The sequence below is a fragment of the Ruditapes philippinarum genome, unplaced genomic scaffold (genome assembly GCF_026571515.1).
Source record: "Ruditapes philippinarum isolate M1 unplaced genomic scaffold, ASM2657151v2 ctg5650_1_1_1_1, whole genome shotgun sequence".
Taxonomy (NCBI): Eukaryota; Metazoa; Mollusca; class Bivalvia; order Venerida; family Veneridae; genus Ruditapes; species Ruditapes philippinarum.
Genome location: NW_026865028.1, coordinates 1 through 17,826, shown reverse-complemented (window position 1 = coordinate 17,826; position 17,826 = coordinate 1). Strand labels below are relative to the sequence as shown.

Below are 17,826 nucleotides of genomic sequence, written 5' to 3'. Positions count from 1 at the left end.
CAGTCTAGTGGCTGCAGTTTTGGTCCAAATATTCTGGAAATTGGTCAGGAAGGTTGTTTTGATGATTTATAGGTCAAGTTTGAATATGGGTCGTGTCCGGTCAAAAATTAGGTCACATTGCCAAAATATGGAAAAATCTTTATAACACACTAGAGGTCACATGTTTGACTCAGTTGTCATCAAACTTGGCCATGATGCTTGTTTAAGACATTGCTTGGATGCGGTTGTGTCAGGTGAGCGATCCAGGGCCATCATGGCCCTCTTGTTTAAATACAGATACTAGAATGTCCCTATACTTGTTTGAATTAGGGTCATACCGTTCATTTAGGAAAAAATGTTTCGACACATCCGTTAACTAATTTGTGCTACATCGGAATACCCCGCCCCCTCCCCACCGAGGTTTTCTATAAGTCATTTACAGTTAAATATATAATTCAAGAACAAATAGAAAGTAATATTAATACACTTGTTACTATATATACTCGTAGTAACAAAATTGCCTATGATTTCGATCGACTATGAGTGTCACGTGACTTCACGTGAAAGTAGATTTTAAGCACGAATCGCTTAATTTTATAATGAGACCTTTAGCGTACTTCGTATAAACACAGTTTTTTAAATTATTTAAATGTAAAGAAATAATACGACATCGTATATATTCATTCCGAAAAAATGAAAATGAAACTTGTCTAGAACTAGATTCTAGTGTACTTTAAACAAAAAGTAAACAACTCTTTACAGTACAGTACAGTAAAAATACAGAGATGGAAATTTCAACTAAAGAAATACCAATTTTTTTTAAAGATAAATGCTACTATTAGATCAATCAAGTGTATTAAAGACATTAATACACGTCATGGTTGTGCCAGAAGGAGATAATCGGCCCTGAAATGAATAATGCCCTCGGGCAGAAGCCCTCGGGGCCATTATTCATTTTGCGGGCCGATTATCACCTTCAAACTTCATTTAATCCCGTTTTCTGGTTTTATTTAACATTTCTTTAACGTTAAAATTAAGCCTCTAGGTTGCTGGGCCGCCAGGCCGCTAACTTTCCAAACATGATAAAATAGAAAAATATCTCCAAGTCATTTTTTTTCTTTTTCATATGCCTTTAAATATCGAGAATAGTCTTAAGAACTTCACAATGTCCTGTTTTCTTTCATATTTAGAACTACAACTGTAAAATTTTTTGCTGCCAGGTCGCTAGAGGAAAAAACAGTATAAATGTGTTTTTTTTTCTTTAATGTAACTTTTAAATGGTAAGATATGTCCTTAAAAATCAATTAAGGGTCGTTATAATGTCATTATCAAATTTGTATTATTTTAAAAGTTAAGACCGCTTGGCCGCCAACTTCACGCTGTTAGGTCGCTGGGCCGCCAACTCCACCCCGCCAGGCCGCTTACTTTACGCCGACAGGTTGCCGGACCGCTAGGCCACCAAATTAATGCCGCTAGGCCGCCAACTTCACACATCTTAGTAGTAAATAAATACACTGAACACACAAATACTAATATAAATAGTCCAAACGCGTTACGTAGAAATAAATAAAGTTGATCTTTGCATTTATTAGGTACACATTTCGTGAGAAGTTCTACAGTAACTTCATGTTATCTCAGTAAAAAGAATGAATGTGTAAATTATAAAATATAACTAGCTTACCACATGAATAATATTATATCACACAAGTTAAACTTAGATAAATAAAAACACAATAGAAAACTGGAGAACATAAACTGGTAGGAATGAAACTTTTATTTTCATATGAAACAAACTCTACATTAAAAATGTCGGCGTGGTTAACCAGAATGCTTTGTTACCTCAAATGATATAATTAACGAAATATTTTCAATGATTTGTTTTTATTAGATCTGTTTTGTTTTATTGTTGTTGTTGTTTATTGTTGTTTTTTGGATGGTGGGGTATTGATTTTAGTTCTTTTTTTTTAATTCATTTCAAAATATGGTATTTACCTTGCCACAAAAAAGATATGCATGGAAAGAACTTCATATGATATCATATAATATCATGAAACGTTTGCAAACGAAAATTCAGACAATATTGATGTGACTGAACATTCATGAATATTGTAATGAGATGTAATATAACTATATTACTAATCTCATATTTATTTTCGCTGATTATATAAAAATCACAAACTTAAATGAAAATAAATTTAAATTTGAACAATAATGAGAAATACATGTGTTCAAGGAAAATTATTATATCAAAACTGTTATTTTTCAAGTTAAAATCTCAAAGATTATAATTTCCAGAAATGCATAATATTATATATCACACTACATAAAGATCTTCGACAATGGAATACTTAATGATTTTTCCCCAAAATCATATTGTTGCTGAATCATAAATGATTTTGTTGACTTTAGAATGATAGTTGAAACATTGTAAAATATGGTTTGATGTCTTCCTTCTTATTTGTTCAACATAACATTGTATACATACTGTATGATTTATAGTCATACAGTTCAAATTTAATAAATTACAATAAGATAGATGAAAAGTTATGTTGGCAAGAGTAACAAGCGTATGACTTATTTAACATGACTTATCTAAGAGAGTTTGCAAATAACACACATATGATTATGTTACAGCTAGGTTTAAGCTGAAATCGAGACATAAAAAGGCAATTATTCTTATTTCTAAGATGACATAATCGTTGTATGTAACAATGAGATTATTGTTGTGGTTATCTACCTTTTACTAGTATGCATAAGTAAAGTGAGTGTAAATGAATAGTAATAGTCTAGAATAGAAAGTTAAGTCCGTTCTATAAATGCATAAAACAGATAAATTACCAGGTTATTGTTTTGATACGTGTGCTTTACATAAGTGTTTCGAATTTCTGCATGAATATGCATAATAAGAAATATGATTTGAAAAAGGTCGTCTATACTTAATTGTAATTTTTTAAGCATATTAATAAGAAATTATATTTGTTGCTAGCAAAGTTAATGAACAATCATTTTCTATTTTCTCTTGAAATATTATCGTGTAATCCTTTTTCTATTTCCAGATTGAGTCTAATTTGGTTAAAAAATTCCTATGGATATCTTTATTTATGATCCTTAAATACTTCTCACACTTAAATTCGTTTTGTTTTTAAAAACGCTGTAAGATGGAATACCGTTAGAAAGTTTGAATCCCAATTCTGTAAAAAATCAAAAACAAATCTTAATTTGATCACGTTATTACATTAATTATATAATTAATATTTATATTATCTTATTAAAGTCAGACATATAAGCTATTTGGTTCAGCATATATATCCAATGTTTATAAACATTACACTGTTTTGTATTACCATTAGATATCTCCTTATTTATCCATATATTGCATCTAAATTTGTTGATTTATGGACAAGGAATCGTTAGGAGGTATTTACAGTGTACAATTTCAATATTTTACAGCCATAATATCCAAACAATTCAGCACTACAGTTTGAAATTGATCCTACTTATATATCAAACTTGAATCTTTAAGTCCAGTTGGTTAAATACTGTTAAAAGGTTACTGAATAAAGTTTAAAGATATATAAGCGTACATCATAACAAATTACGGAAACTAACAAATAAAACCGAAAATTAAGTCTCAAGTCGCAAGTCAATATTGTCAAACAATATGTGGTCTTGATGCTGTCTTACTAACATTGGTCAGCAAGTCGTTATCATTAATTATTGAGTATTATTAGGTATTTAGAACCATCAAATCATTAAAACCCTTAGCGTAAATCGTAATGATTTACGGAAACTAACAAAAGTACTAGGTCATTGCAAAACAATAAACGTATAAGCACAATTTGTCAATAGAAATTTGTTTACTAGATATTTGTTAATACAATAAAATCAAATGACTTACCAGTACTAATCATTGTTAAAAGCTTCGATAGGAGAAGAAACGTAAGTCGTGAAAAATCCATATCACAACTGTTCACTGTTTAAAGTTTCAAAATGTCGAAACTTTACTGAACGATTAAGGAAGTATAGAAACAAGTATTTAGGTTAAAGATCTAACTGGCTTGATATAGTTTATTCATATTTCGCATGTTTACAAAATGAAGGGTTGAAAACGAGTCAGACAATTTACAAAAAGAAAATCTGTGTTAACACATAAATATTGCTTAATAAATTCGGCTATAAACAACTTAAAATGAAAATCTGTTAATTATTATGACAAATGACAATGTAGATTGCAAAAAATATATGACAAAAGTCAGACCAAAATGGGTGAATTGATTATACATAACGACAAAATAAATCCGATGTATTTCTACTACGGCACTTTTAAATTAATTAAACATGTTTTCAATTTAGGTAATTATGGAGCGATTTCTACCAGACTTAAATACATCTTAAATTGACACGTGTCTAGTTTTGAATTCATGCACACATCCCGAAACAATTGCATAAAATACTTCATTTTCGCCATTAATATAGCTAATATCGTTATAAACATTTATCATAAAATAGTAGCATTTATAAATGACCCAAGGATCTATGTTCGTGTAAATAACATTAACGGTATAACGCGTGCGCCACCGGTCAACAAATCGGAATACAATAGCATACGGGTAAAGAAAAGTTTACAGTTGACAGACAGATATTTTATACCGAGTTAATTATATGTTGATAACTGATTTTCTTTCACATGAATTTAATGATAAAATATTTGTGGTAGCAAACATTCATAATAAATCGATGTTCTCTGTAGTCATGGTTTTATATTTATTAAGGCACATTATTTCTCTCGTGTTAATGTTATTATATCCATACTGAGATAATCAAAATCAATTTGAAACAAGTCGCAATTAAGCATTTACAACTTTACTTATGTTATTTGCAGCAAACGTCGAAAGTTTATTTCATTTTCCCTGTGACTGGTTTCACATCTTGATTTGTTGTATGCACGAAAGGTTGTTCTCATTATACAATTGAAAATAGGTCAAAGACAGAAAAGGCTCTCATTTGTATATCAAATATTATGAGGCTGAAATGTTACTAACATTTTCTACCATTTACCATTGATGTTGAAACTTTAACTTTTAACTACCGGTAAGTCGGTTAACAGGAAGTGGATGTACAAATGAACTGACATTGTCTCGATCAGTATGGGACCACGTATTTATGTTGTATACCAAATGTCAAGAGGCTGTGATAAGTAAATGCTGAGAAAACTATTTTTTTACCATAAATGGCGAAAATTAAACTAAGTCAGTTATAGAAGTGGATGCGAGACAGACCTGAAATCGGTTCCCACGGTTTTGGACTATGTGTTAATGCTGTTTAACAAATTTAAAGAGGTTGTGATAAGTAGTAACTGAGAAAACTGTTACGAAAATTTCTAACCATTGACCATTTATTTCGAACATTAAACTAAGTCGGTTAACAGGAAGTAGATGAGCGACAGACCTAAAATTTAATTCCACTGTATGGGGCCATGTGTTGGTGCTGTATACCAATGATCAAGAGGCTGTGATAAGTAGTTGCTGAGATAACTGTTCCGAAAATTTCCTACCGTTGACCATTAATGTATATAATTTAACTAAACCGGCAACCAGGAAAGGAATGAGCGACGGACCTGAAATCGGTTCCCACGTTATGTGACCATGTGTTAATGCTGTATACCAAATATCAATAGGCTGTGAAAAGAAGGCTGAGAAAACTGTTACGAAAATTTCCTTTTATTGATCATTAATGTTGAAAATTTAACTAAGCCGGTTAACAGGAAGTGGATGAGCGACAGTCCTGAAATTGAATCCCACGGTATGGGACCATATGTTTATGTTGTATACCAAAGAAAAGAGGCTGTAATAAGTAGATGCTGAGAAAAATGTTACGAAAACGTTTTCCCCGCCCCCGCCCGACATATTCCATACTTAAACCCGAGTTTGCACCGGTGCAGCCCGGTCGAAAAAACAAAATGTCTTTTTTTGCGTTTAAATAAAACTGTTTGTTATTAGGTTTATTTTACATACATTTACACAATAAATTATTTCACATAGTAAATGTGTGTGACGAAAATTTGAAACGATATAACAAGCAGATTCAGGAAGCTTTCAATAACCGTTACCTTAGCTGGTTTGTACTTGAAAATACAGAAAACAATTTCAGCAAAGTCAATCAAAGATTTCGAATTTTTTAAACAGAACAAACTAAGTATCACGACTGACCATAATTAATCAGACCATTTTGATGATATTAAGAATGAATCACAATTTTCACTTTCGAAATGTGGTTCATGAACAAAGCAGTTTATTTTTTGTTATAAATCTATGCTCGCTATATATAGTTTTGTTTATAAATATTAATTGCTTATATTGGTTATAAGAAACCTTTGATATAGCGTACAAACCCTCAAAGTTCCCGACAAGTTCGTTATAACCGAGTACCACTGCATCAACTTGAAGATGTATTTACGCAATCGTAAGCTTTAATAAAATGTTACCAAACGAGAACGAGTTGCGTTTTTATATATTCTTTTGACTTAACCTGTGTTGGATACTTACTTGTAAGCCCTTATATTTAAAAATTGTAAAAGTAGAGCACATCCTAAATTATGAAAATCATACTACACATAGATAAAGCGTCTGAATTACAAGTATGCTTTTAGATCCAAAATAAACGTTACAGTTTTCATTTAATATGACCTAGTACAGCATACTATGGCAGATAACATGATTATCAAACTTCGTTATGTACATATTTGTTTCAAACTTCCTGATCCATGTTAGTCATATCTGATAACTTACTCAGACGTGAATAGTTGAATTGGATGGTTTGTTAAAATGGTGGGACCTAAGATAATATTTTTATTTATAACTGGATGTGTAACCTGTTTGACTGCAGGTAAATTGTCTTCAGAATAAATCATATATCCATGAATTATCTATTTTAGATATTTTCTGTGTATATACAGCTGTCAAGCTGAATGATATGTTTTGATTTCAATGAAAACATTTTAAAATGAAGTTATCATTTTATTTATAACAATACTCATTTATGCGATCGCTTATTGACCTTACAGTTTGAAATAAAATCTATTGGAGAAAACATGTGTATAAGCGTATGTTTTATCCTCTGCTCCGTTCTTAAAAGTAACTTGCATAGCATGAAATCTATCTCAAAATAAATACGGACTAAATTTTTATATGGACAAAGCTTCCATTAAAATGAAGAAGTGTATGAATGAACATAATATGAGGCTTTATTGAAAGTCAAGTTCCGTTGGATCGATTCAAACAGTTGGTACACATTTATATTCTTTCAAACATGCTTTTTTGACATGTTTAAATAGCTGACTAGCTTGATCATCCTCCCCTTATTATCCCCTGCCGAAAAGGCGGCGGGGGATATAGAAATAGTCTTCGTCCGTCCTTCCGTCCGTCCATCCGTCCGTCCTTCCGTCCGACATTTTTGTCCGGAACATATCTCAAAAAGTAAAAGGTGCATAGATCTCATTCACGAGGTGTGCAGTGCATAAGAATGATAACTCTACCTTTCATATTTTTTTAATTATTGCCCTTTGCTATTTTTCATACTTAATTTTTCACCTCAGCCATCAGTTTTCGTTACCAAAAGACCTTAAAATTGAATAATTCTGCTCTACTTCATATACATGCTTCCAATGAGCAAACACTTTCGGCGGGGGATTGCCATGTTGACATGGCTCTTGTTCCTCTATGTGTTATAGCCTTAGATATTTTCTGTTTCCCAGCCTACACGTTCAATACCATTAAAATTTGATTATATTAACACAATGGTCCTGATTGCGTTCGTAATTCAGGTACGAAATTAATTCAATTGCTACTTCAGCTTATATGCCTTTCTGCTTGTTTCCATTACTGAAGCCAGTCTTATTTTTTGGTGCGATACAGGTTATGAGTTTCGTAAAATATGTTCCAAAACCATTGATCTTCTTGCGCTATGTTGTTGAAAATTGAGGTTCGTGATGTCAATGAAAATGATAATGTTTATCAATTGTAGCAGCTTTAAATCACATACTTATACTTAAGACAACCTCGGTGTGATACCTCTTTCTAAAGTACAGTATAAATTCAACAATTATATACTATAATTATAATTATATATCATTCTATACTAATATCGACAAATCATATTTATTACAGTTTTTCTCTATCCATGACGTTACATATACACTGTATCGACAAGCTCGTCACGTGACTATTGAAGATAAACATACACACGGCTGCTGTTGTAAATAGTACAATTTACTATGAAGAATGAAGGGAAGCACAGATCTTGACCACATTAAAATACTGATAAGCTCAAGTATCAGATAACATAACAAGTCTGTTTACAGGTTGCAATTAAACATTAATAATTTTCATTGTGTTAATAAATATTTTAGATACAGTTTAAACTACTGTCATGTCTTTAGATACCCAGTGTTCATAGCAATTCTCTCTATTTTGGTCCTCAAAGAACTCATTTACTGCCTCTATGACACCTTCATTGCTTGGGATGTGAGCGGACGAGTTGTCGTACAGGAGCAGACGCCTTGAGTCAGTCCTTTTACACGCAATTTCTAGACGCAGACGTCTCGATTTGTCTGCATTATACGTACCCTATATGATACGACCTTGCGCAAGATAGTCAATTAACCCCTGACTATCCCCCCCCAAAAAAAATTTAAAAAATAGGCCATCATCTTCCCTGCTAATAGCATCCTCGTGAGAAAGAGTGCTTCCACTGAATGCTCTGTTTTCTTTTACTCTGGATCGAAGTGATGGACCCGTGTTTCATCCTGAGTTACGATTCGGTAGATAATATCAGGTTAATCCTCGTAGCGAGACAAAATATACCTTGAAATGCGAAACCTGGTCCGTTCCTGATCGTCGGTCAACTGTCTGGTAATACATCTACCGGAAACTTTTGACATACCGTAGACATCAGTCAAAATTTCCTGAACTGAACCAAAGCTTATACCAACTTCCCTAGCAATGCTTCGCAGGTATTACCTTCTGTCGCACATGATCGTGCAAAGCTTCGGCAGCTTCATCGTTGATGGCCTCTATTGTCCACCCTGGCCTCTCATCATCTCCAATGCTCTCCCTGGCCCTCTTAACTACGGCAGCCCATTTTTCACAGTGCTTAAGGAAGGGGACTTATACAGAAGTGCATTCATTAACATTAAGGCAATGGTTATCTTTTATTAAAGTGGCCACTGTGATCTTTATCTAGTAAAAATGGAAACACGGAAGGATTGACGCTGATGCAAAGTACACATTCATGTAACTTTAAATGTAGCATAGACACAACATTTGATCAGGTTATTTATAGAAGTTCCGACATAATCATGCTTTATATATAAACAATTTTCTTGAAACAGTTCAATGGGTTTTCAGCAAGATTCCTGTCATAATTAAGCACAATCATCTGTAAAAATTCAAGGTACAATGTTAGCGTTTTGTTTAATAGCTGTCAAAAGCTTTCTGTTATTCGAAGACAACACTGTAACAAATTTCTAGGTTTCGTTACAGTGAAGCCGTTCAACTAAATGATCTATAAAGTTCTTAGATATATTTGTCTTTGCGATTAACACGATGACCAAGGTCATGCCAACCATAGATTCCAGGTAAAAAATACATTATAAATATCAGGTACTCCTAAGGTATTTAAATATTCTTTTGGGTTATGTAGAGCTATGCTTTGATCCAATCCATACATCAATATTTTAGGCATTCAATGTGTACACGATTTGTTATATCCAAACTTTTGTAATTAATAAGATTCTTGAAAAAATTGACCATTTTAAGTGCAACCTTGTCTACGAAGAAAACCCTAAATGAATCCAAACGCTGATTTGCTACACTTTTTCCATACAAAAGACTTTTCAATCCTGATACACTTTCTGTGTCGTTATATCTGAAAAAATAGTTAAAACAATGCTAGAGTTGAATCTTCAGTTCGTCTATCTCAACATAAGAACCTAGGAGCAATTCCTATTTTGTTAAATGTGTCTAGGTAGTATGACGCTATCACTACAGGAGAGTTATCGCTGTTTGATACTTCGAGCTATAAAATGAGTCGTCTATACAGATTGCTCCGTGGATGCAGAATCAACATATTTTAACTTGTCGTTACCATTTATATGTCACACAAAGTTAATCAGTTCTAGTTTTGTTAAATGCACCCCTCTGAGAATGCCTGCTAAATTTGTTATTACAACACCTTTTACTGGAGTTATAACAAACAGTCAAATTTAACAACCTCCATGCCTATTTAGAGACCAACGTCTGAAAAGGGATAAAGACAATTCTGAAATATGATAATTCATCAAGTTATTTCAATACACATAAGAAAACCGACATTTTTAATTATTTTAAAACAGATTTTTTTTTTAAATGTACCACATTTGATGATAAGGGAATTACACACATTAATACAGGCAACATATATCATGTTGAAAATAGCTCGATTGCCCTTTTCCTCCTATTGAAATTGGTTGTTTTTTACCCGGCCCTAAAATATAAGTTATAATCAATTAATCTTTAAACGCATTAGCTTTATCTCTGAAACTATTAAGTTTTAACCAAAACATTAAAGAAATATTATTAAAAGTTAATCTCACTTACATCTCTTTGTCTATCTTGCAGTTAATATGGCGTTTTCACAATTTTACAGAACCTCTAAGTTCTAAGAGCTAACACCTCAGTTCTTAGATCAAAGTTCTAAGATCTATCATCTTAGTTCTAACTTCTTACTCAAAACGGCCTCAATGGGCTTCGTAAGTATAGATGTTATCAGGCTAAGGGGAGATTTTCCGGTCTGTTCAAGTTTCACAAAATACATAATAAACTTAATAAGTGTATTTTTTTTCTTATGCCCCCCTTTCGAAGAAAATGGGGTATATTGTTTTGCTAATGTCTGTAGGTCTGTCTGTCGGTCTGTCTGTCGGTAGATCACATGGTTTCTGCTGATTATCTTTCACAAAATCTTCATATTTCACTTAGTGATTGGTCATAACTAGAAAATGACTCCAATTGATTTTCGGGTCACCAGGTCAAAGGTCAAGGTCACAGGGTCTTTGAATGGTAGTTTTATTTCAGCTCATCTTGATAGATAATTGTCACAAAGTCTTCATATTTCACATTGTGATCATAACCAACAGTTGATTTTTATTGCTTTTGGGGTCACTTGATCAAAGGTCAAGGTCACAGGGGCCTTAAATGTCTTTATTATCTTGAAAACTATCACGAAGTCTTCATATTTCACATACTGATTTGTCATAACTAGAAATTAACAGCAATTAATTTTTGGGTCACTAGGTCATAGGTCACGGTGACATGGTTCTTTAATGTTAGTATGTTAAGTCTTCTTATTTCTAATCTTGATTGGTCATAACTATTAGATGACCCCTATTCTTTTTGGTCACTAGTTTAAAGGTCTAGGTCACAGTGACCTTAAATGTCTCATTATCTTGACAACTATTTAGAACAAAGTCTTCATTATTTTCTTATTTTCCATAACTGAACACTTACATGTACCAATTTATGGCAAGTTTCTATTACAAAATTACCAATAATGTGATTCAAGGTCTGGAAAGAAGGGCATATGTGTCGTTCGATATTTAATGTTTCTTCTTTTTCCGTGCATGGATTTTCAAACTGTTTTATTTTTGTATATATTATGCAAGTTTCATATCGTTTTTTATTTTCTTATTTCACATTTTAGGACTGATTATTAAATCATTTGATAGCATTACCCTTATTACATGATTAAGAATTCTTTAGACATTTGGAATAATTTTCGAAATATTTCGAGTAATATTTGAATTTTTGATTGATACTTTCGCTATTGATAGTGACGTATCAGCGGTATATTTTATATACAGATAAAGTGTAATAGGTACACAATATATCAAACCTATGCTTTCATTTTATTTTTTTTAAAATACAACAGCAAGAAAGAGAGAGAGAAAAAATAAGAAAATTCGTAGTACTCGAACCCGTGACAATGTTTCCTTCGTTGTAATCTCGACGACTCTACCAAGTTCACCATCTAGACAAATACTAGACAATTACTTTTTGATTTCAACTTACCGTTATGTTTATTTCATAATGACCCGCTTTACCATTTCAATGGATGTTTTTAAAATTTCGTGTACACATAGATGTAAAGTTTCTCTTACATTATCATAGACAAACAGTTTTTGTGTTTATTCAAACTTACACTCAGAAAAGTCTGAAAATTAATAACCATTTGTTTAGACAACACCGGACAAACGTACATAACCTGTAGCATTCCTAACATTTGATATTTTGCCTTATTCGAGTGATTTATTCCATTACCTGTTTTATCTCATCATCATCATCTTTAGAACCAGCAGGAAGTTGTCTTTTAAAGAAAATATTATTTTTATGTTATCTGTAACATGTACCGATCGATTATGCGTAACTATATATCCTATTGTTTTGTCGTGTACTTGAAATAAGGTTTATCTCAATCGATCATCTTGAATTAATACTAATAGCTTTCATAATGTATAACACTCATAGTAATTGATACTCATATTTGACCAAGATACACTATTGAATATGAGGGGTGTTCCAATTATAATAGCATTTGCCTTTGCCTTCCTAAACTAAAAGTAGTTTCGTCATTTTAAATTTCTCTGGTCCTCAAAATACTTCCCCCTACCTAAACACGCAGTTTGAGTCGCTAAAACTAACTTTGAAAGCAGAGTTCATACTCTTTAATGTGGACGTTCATTAGGTATTGATAAAAAGCAGACCCAATGGCATTTCTCGACTTGTATCTCTTTCCAGAAACTTGGAATTTGAGTTTTGGAAACAAGAAAAGGTCAGAAGGGGTCAAGTCTAGTGAATATTGAGGATGCGGAAAAACAGTTACTTTTTCTGATGCCCAAAACTCGGCCACAAGCCTAGCTTTATAAGCGGGGGCATTTTCATTCACAAGCCGCATATACTTCATTCCTGTGCTTCGGCGGCGGCGTTTGTAGCCGGACTTTTTCAGAACATCATTTCTGTTGAACTTTGCAGTTATTGTTCTGCCTTGTGGTACCGAAATTTTTATTACTGGTGCCTTATTATCATAGACAAGGGCCATCAGTGATGACATGTGTCGCCTCATGATAGACATGACTTGGCAAAATTCTTTCAACCTAAAAACCTGTGTAATATGCAAAAGAAAATGAGCTATCGATCAATCCTGTAAAATTTCATTGAAATTGGATAATTGGTATAACAGGTGTTGTCCGGACAGATTTCAAAATTAAAATCATGAAAGGGCATAATCTCTGACAAAAATCAATGAACCATAAAATGTTGATGAATTGCACAACTAGGCATGATATTGATCATTCCCCTAATTTTTTTATAAAATTGTACCAACATTTTATGAGGAGTAGTACAGACAAACTTCTGTGTAACTGGCAACACAAAAAGACACCTGTTTCTTTCAAGGACAATAACTCAGCCAAAACCCATTCAAACAAAAAGCAAGCTTGTATATTATGCACAAGTACTTGTCATACAAATTAATCCTGTAAAGATTCATTGAAATTGCATTAATGGTATATGAGGATTAGTCCGGACAAACTTTATTATTTCAAGGGCCATAACTAGGCTAAAATCATTCAAGCGGAAAGCCCGTCTAATTTGCGCAAGTGCTTGACCTGCCAACTAATCATATAAAGTTTTTAAATTATTGAAATTGCATTAGTGGTATATGAGGAGTAGTCTGAACAAATTTTAAAAAATAAGATAATTAAAGGGCCATACCTCTGACAAAATTCATTGAACCATCAAAGTCGATAATATGCACAAGTAGACGTTGCACAAGTAGACGTGGTACTAATCATTTCCGTAAAATTTGGATGTAAATGCACCAGTGGTTTTTGAGAAGTAGTCCGGACAAGCTTTTGTGTATCTGGCAACACACAGAGAAAACACCTTTTTATTAAAGGGTCATAACTCGGCCAAAAATCATTCAATCAAAAAACCCACACTATATGCGCAAGGACTTGAGCTACAAATCAATCCTGGAAATATTCATTGAAATTGCATTAGTAGTATAAGAGGAGTAGTCCGGACAAACTTTAAAAATAAAAATCATTTAAGGGCAAAAACTCGGACACAAATCATTGAAATGGAAAATGCTGATGATATGCACAAGTAGACTTGGTACTGAATAATCCTGTAAAGCGTGGATGAAATTGCACCAGTAGTTTATGAGGAGTAGTCCGGATAAGTTTTGTGACAGAGAGACAGACGGACTGACGGACAGACAGACGACGGAGAAGTGATCCCTATATGTCGCCTCTATACCGTAGAGGCGACACACAAATCACATACAAATCTTTCTTAACAGTGCGTCGCTTGGCAATTTTGGATGTAATGCAATTTTAGTTGCCCAAATTCTATTTGAACATTTCCGCTTTGGCTCAAAATAGTACAATCATGTCTCATCACCTGTAAATAAGTTGTGGAACGCCTTTTTGTTATATTTGGGACGCAATTGGAGAAGCCTTTTTTGGCATTTGAATGACGAGTTCTCTTTTTGTTCGTCTGAAAGTAACGGGAAATACAATGAAATCGTGCTAAAGACAAGTTTTTCAACAATGCTAAATATGTCATTGTTTATCTGGCATCTTTGCTAAGCATGTTCCTGATTTTTTCTATGTTGTTTTTCGTCGTCGTTGTTGTTGCAGGTCGACCTGGGGAAGTAGCATCTTGGACTTGCTGCTAGACTGTTTTAAATTTAGCAACCCACCTACAATTAGATCTTTAAGAAATTAAACCCTTCCCTTACAGGCGTTTTGCCGAGCAATGTCCGAACTTTCATATAAACCCTAATTTCAAGCACATCTATAGCTCTTCTACCAGTCATTTGCATGTATAGTGTAATAAATACGCCATTAATCAATGTACAATGTACCAAGGTCAGTGAAATTTTGAACGATATTTTCATCCCTGTTTTATGAATATTCTATCGGTCCGAAGTGGTTTATAGTACTTAGCACGCGATATTCACGAGATAATGCACAAATGACATTATTTTTTGAAAATTCCTCGTTTCTTATTTGCCACCGATTTCAGTATCTGTCTGTTATAATCAAAACTATCGAAACAATTCAGATGGAAATAATTTTATCATAACTTTAGCCCTATAATCATTATATTATATAATGCTTTAAATGTTTCTTGTATCAAATTCAATCAGTTGAATGACGACTCATCTAAAATAACTATAATACTTTCCATATACTTATTTATTGTCGTCTGCTGTTGCCCATATTTCACGTATCTTGAAAAGTTTCAGGACAGTGCATACTACAGTAATAGTCCCGTTTCAGATTTCTTAACATGTCTGACGCAGACCACCAACTCATGGAACTTCAGTTTAAAAATTTCAATAGTGCCGGAACGGGATATTGAACTTGCACTTCCAAGAAACCCAGTAGGTCGCATTACCACTTACAAAAGGATCTGCGACAGTAACCTAATCTGTGATGATGGATGACAGTATTTATCTCAGCTATGATGAATGCTCATGCTAAACAAAACATATTTCGTTGTCTGATTTAAATTATCTTTCTTTTTTCTAAAATGCTCATTATCCTGTAAATTATAGACAGTACCTACAACATGACTTTGGAAAGCACCGGAAGTGTAAGTCATGGTAACACATATACAATATTTGTTCAGATTGAGTGTATATGCATATTTAATCTATACGTTGTATAGAGAATATTGCATTATTTTGATATAGTTTTCTGCGATTAACCAAAAAATAGCAAATTCATTTAGAACAATTAGTGTTGCCATAGAGGTCCGGAAGGAAAACGAACACACATATGATGAACTCGGTATTTTTAAGATAATATGCAACCTGGTCTGCCATACAAGTGACCTTTGAAAGCCATGATTTAGATTTTTCGATTAATCTAGTGATTTGATATCACTATTTTAAGAAATAGTTTACTTTAAGTTGTAAGCATGTTTTTAAAAAATTGAAACACAGAAATAGTTTTCATCTGTCTTTTTCTTTCTTTTTGGTATGTAGATACTGTCGAACAAATCTTTATCAGAGACAGCAAGGTCCCTGTGAAAGGAAATGATATACAGGTTGTATGTGAGGTGTCACAGTTCACCAGCGGTGGTATTGTCAGTGTCTATAAGACAGACTCCATTCCTCCAGCGGACTTAACTCCAACTCCATCAGTAGTAAAATGTACCCAATCAGTGTGCTTAGGAAGTATACCAAGACATACATTCAGTACTAGCAGCAGTGGTGTCACTATTACAGTCACTAATCTCAATAGATCAGAAGACCAGAAATATTGGACATGTGCAATCAGCAACCAGAGAAAATACATGCAGCTTACTGTATACAGTATGTATATCGTTAAAGAATCGGTTAAACATAATTATGTGATGCAAACATTCACATACATATATTTTCCATTCGCTTATAATTAGACAAAATTATATATACTACAGTAGATTTCGTCACTTTGATTTGACATGAGTCAAGACAATATTCCGCAAAAAAACGCGAGAATGTTTCTCAGTACGATACACAAGCGCAGATTAACATTACTCAGTTTGAAATTTGAGCTGAATAGATATATTAGATCGATTAAGGCTGTAGGTTTAAAGTAATTCAATACCTGTGTCCATTATATATGACTTTCTACATGGTTTTAAATAACTTTTTGATATATTTTACCCGTGTAGCTCTCAAATATATCTCTTTTAAGGAATTGTTGTATAAATTCCATTACAGCAATTACTTCATCGCTTCAGTACGATCATCCACCAAACCATGCTCAAGACTTAGTTCAAAATTCAGTAACCCTTAGATGTAGCACAGGATGTGCCTATCCTTCACCAAATTTTATATGGTATTATATTAAGGTAGGTTGATAACTATCATATATAAACATCATCATTTTAAGACTGACTGGATAGTTATATATATGCGTATTTATTTAAAACTTGTAATGTTCAGCATGTTATCAAAGAATAAAGAAGATGTAATATTAAAATTACAGTGTAATGGTCATGTCAAGAATGACCAACAATGGCACCTGTGCCAAAGAAAAATGGAGCTTGTGCCGATATATCGTTTATCTACGTATTTTTAAAAATACTTCGTAAATCAACTGATGATTGCTATTGATGTTAAAGATAATTGTTTTTTATTTTTGTCTTATTATGTATGTTACAATTATAGACTAATGGATCACGTCAAAAATGGTCAACAACAACACCTGTGACTAATAGAACTGGTGATTGTACGGACTCTGAGAAAATATATACGTCAACGTTAACATTACCAAGAAATACAGTGTTTACTGACGACACAGATACCATTGTGAAGTTTCAGTGTGGTGCCATATCAGAAACTGGTGCAAAATATCAACTATTTACGCAAACATCCGTAGATATTCGATTTGCAGGTACACATTTATCTTTACTCAGTCTCTCATCTTTTGATCTACATATGAAAGTTTTGATCTACATATGAAACACATTAAGAAGTCATGTTAACGTAGAGCTTTTTCAGCACTGAGGATGTTTACCTGTTTCAAGTAGAGTCGAGCAAATCACTCATAATCATGTTTTGTGTTTGTTCCTGTTATATGTACATACAGATTATGTCCCCTTTTACACGGATAAACATTTCACTAAAGTCAGTATTCACACAATCATAATACCAGGTTTAGTAAAGGGTATTGCATTTAGAATTCCTAGAATTGAAGGGTTTGGAAAAACTCCTTTTTCTACAATGGTTGCTCCGTTTGGAATAAACTACCAAAAA

At 33.0% G+C, this 17,826-nt stretch overlaps 1 protein-coding gene across 1 annotated transcript; it reads left to right on the top strand.

The window, feature by feature from the left end:
* Positions 1-6,762: 6,762 nt before the first annotated feature.
* Positions 6,763-17,464, top strand: LOC132727608 (uncharacterized; the record flags this gene model as incomplete). The annotated part of the gene is made up of 4 exons (XM_060713167.1): positions 6,763-6,864; positions 16,066-16,395; positions 16,789-16,919; positions 17,239-17,464. Coding segments are annotated over exons 1-4 (748 nt in total), but the record flags the coding sequence as incomplete, so codon positions are not given.
* Between the last annotated feature and the right edge of the window lie 362 nt (positions 17,465-17,826).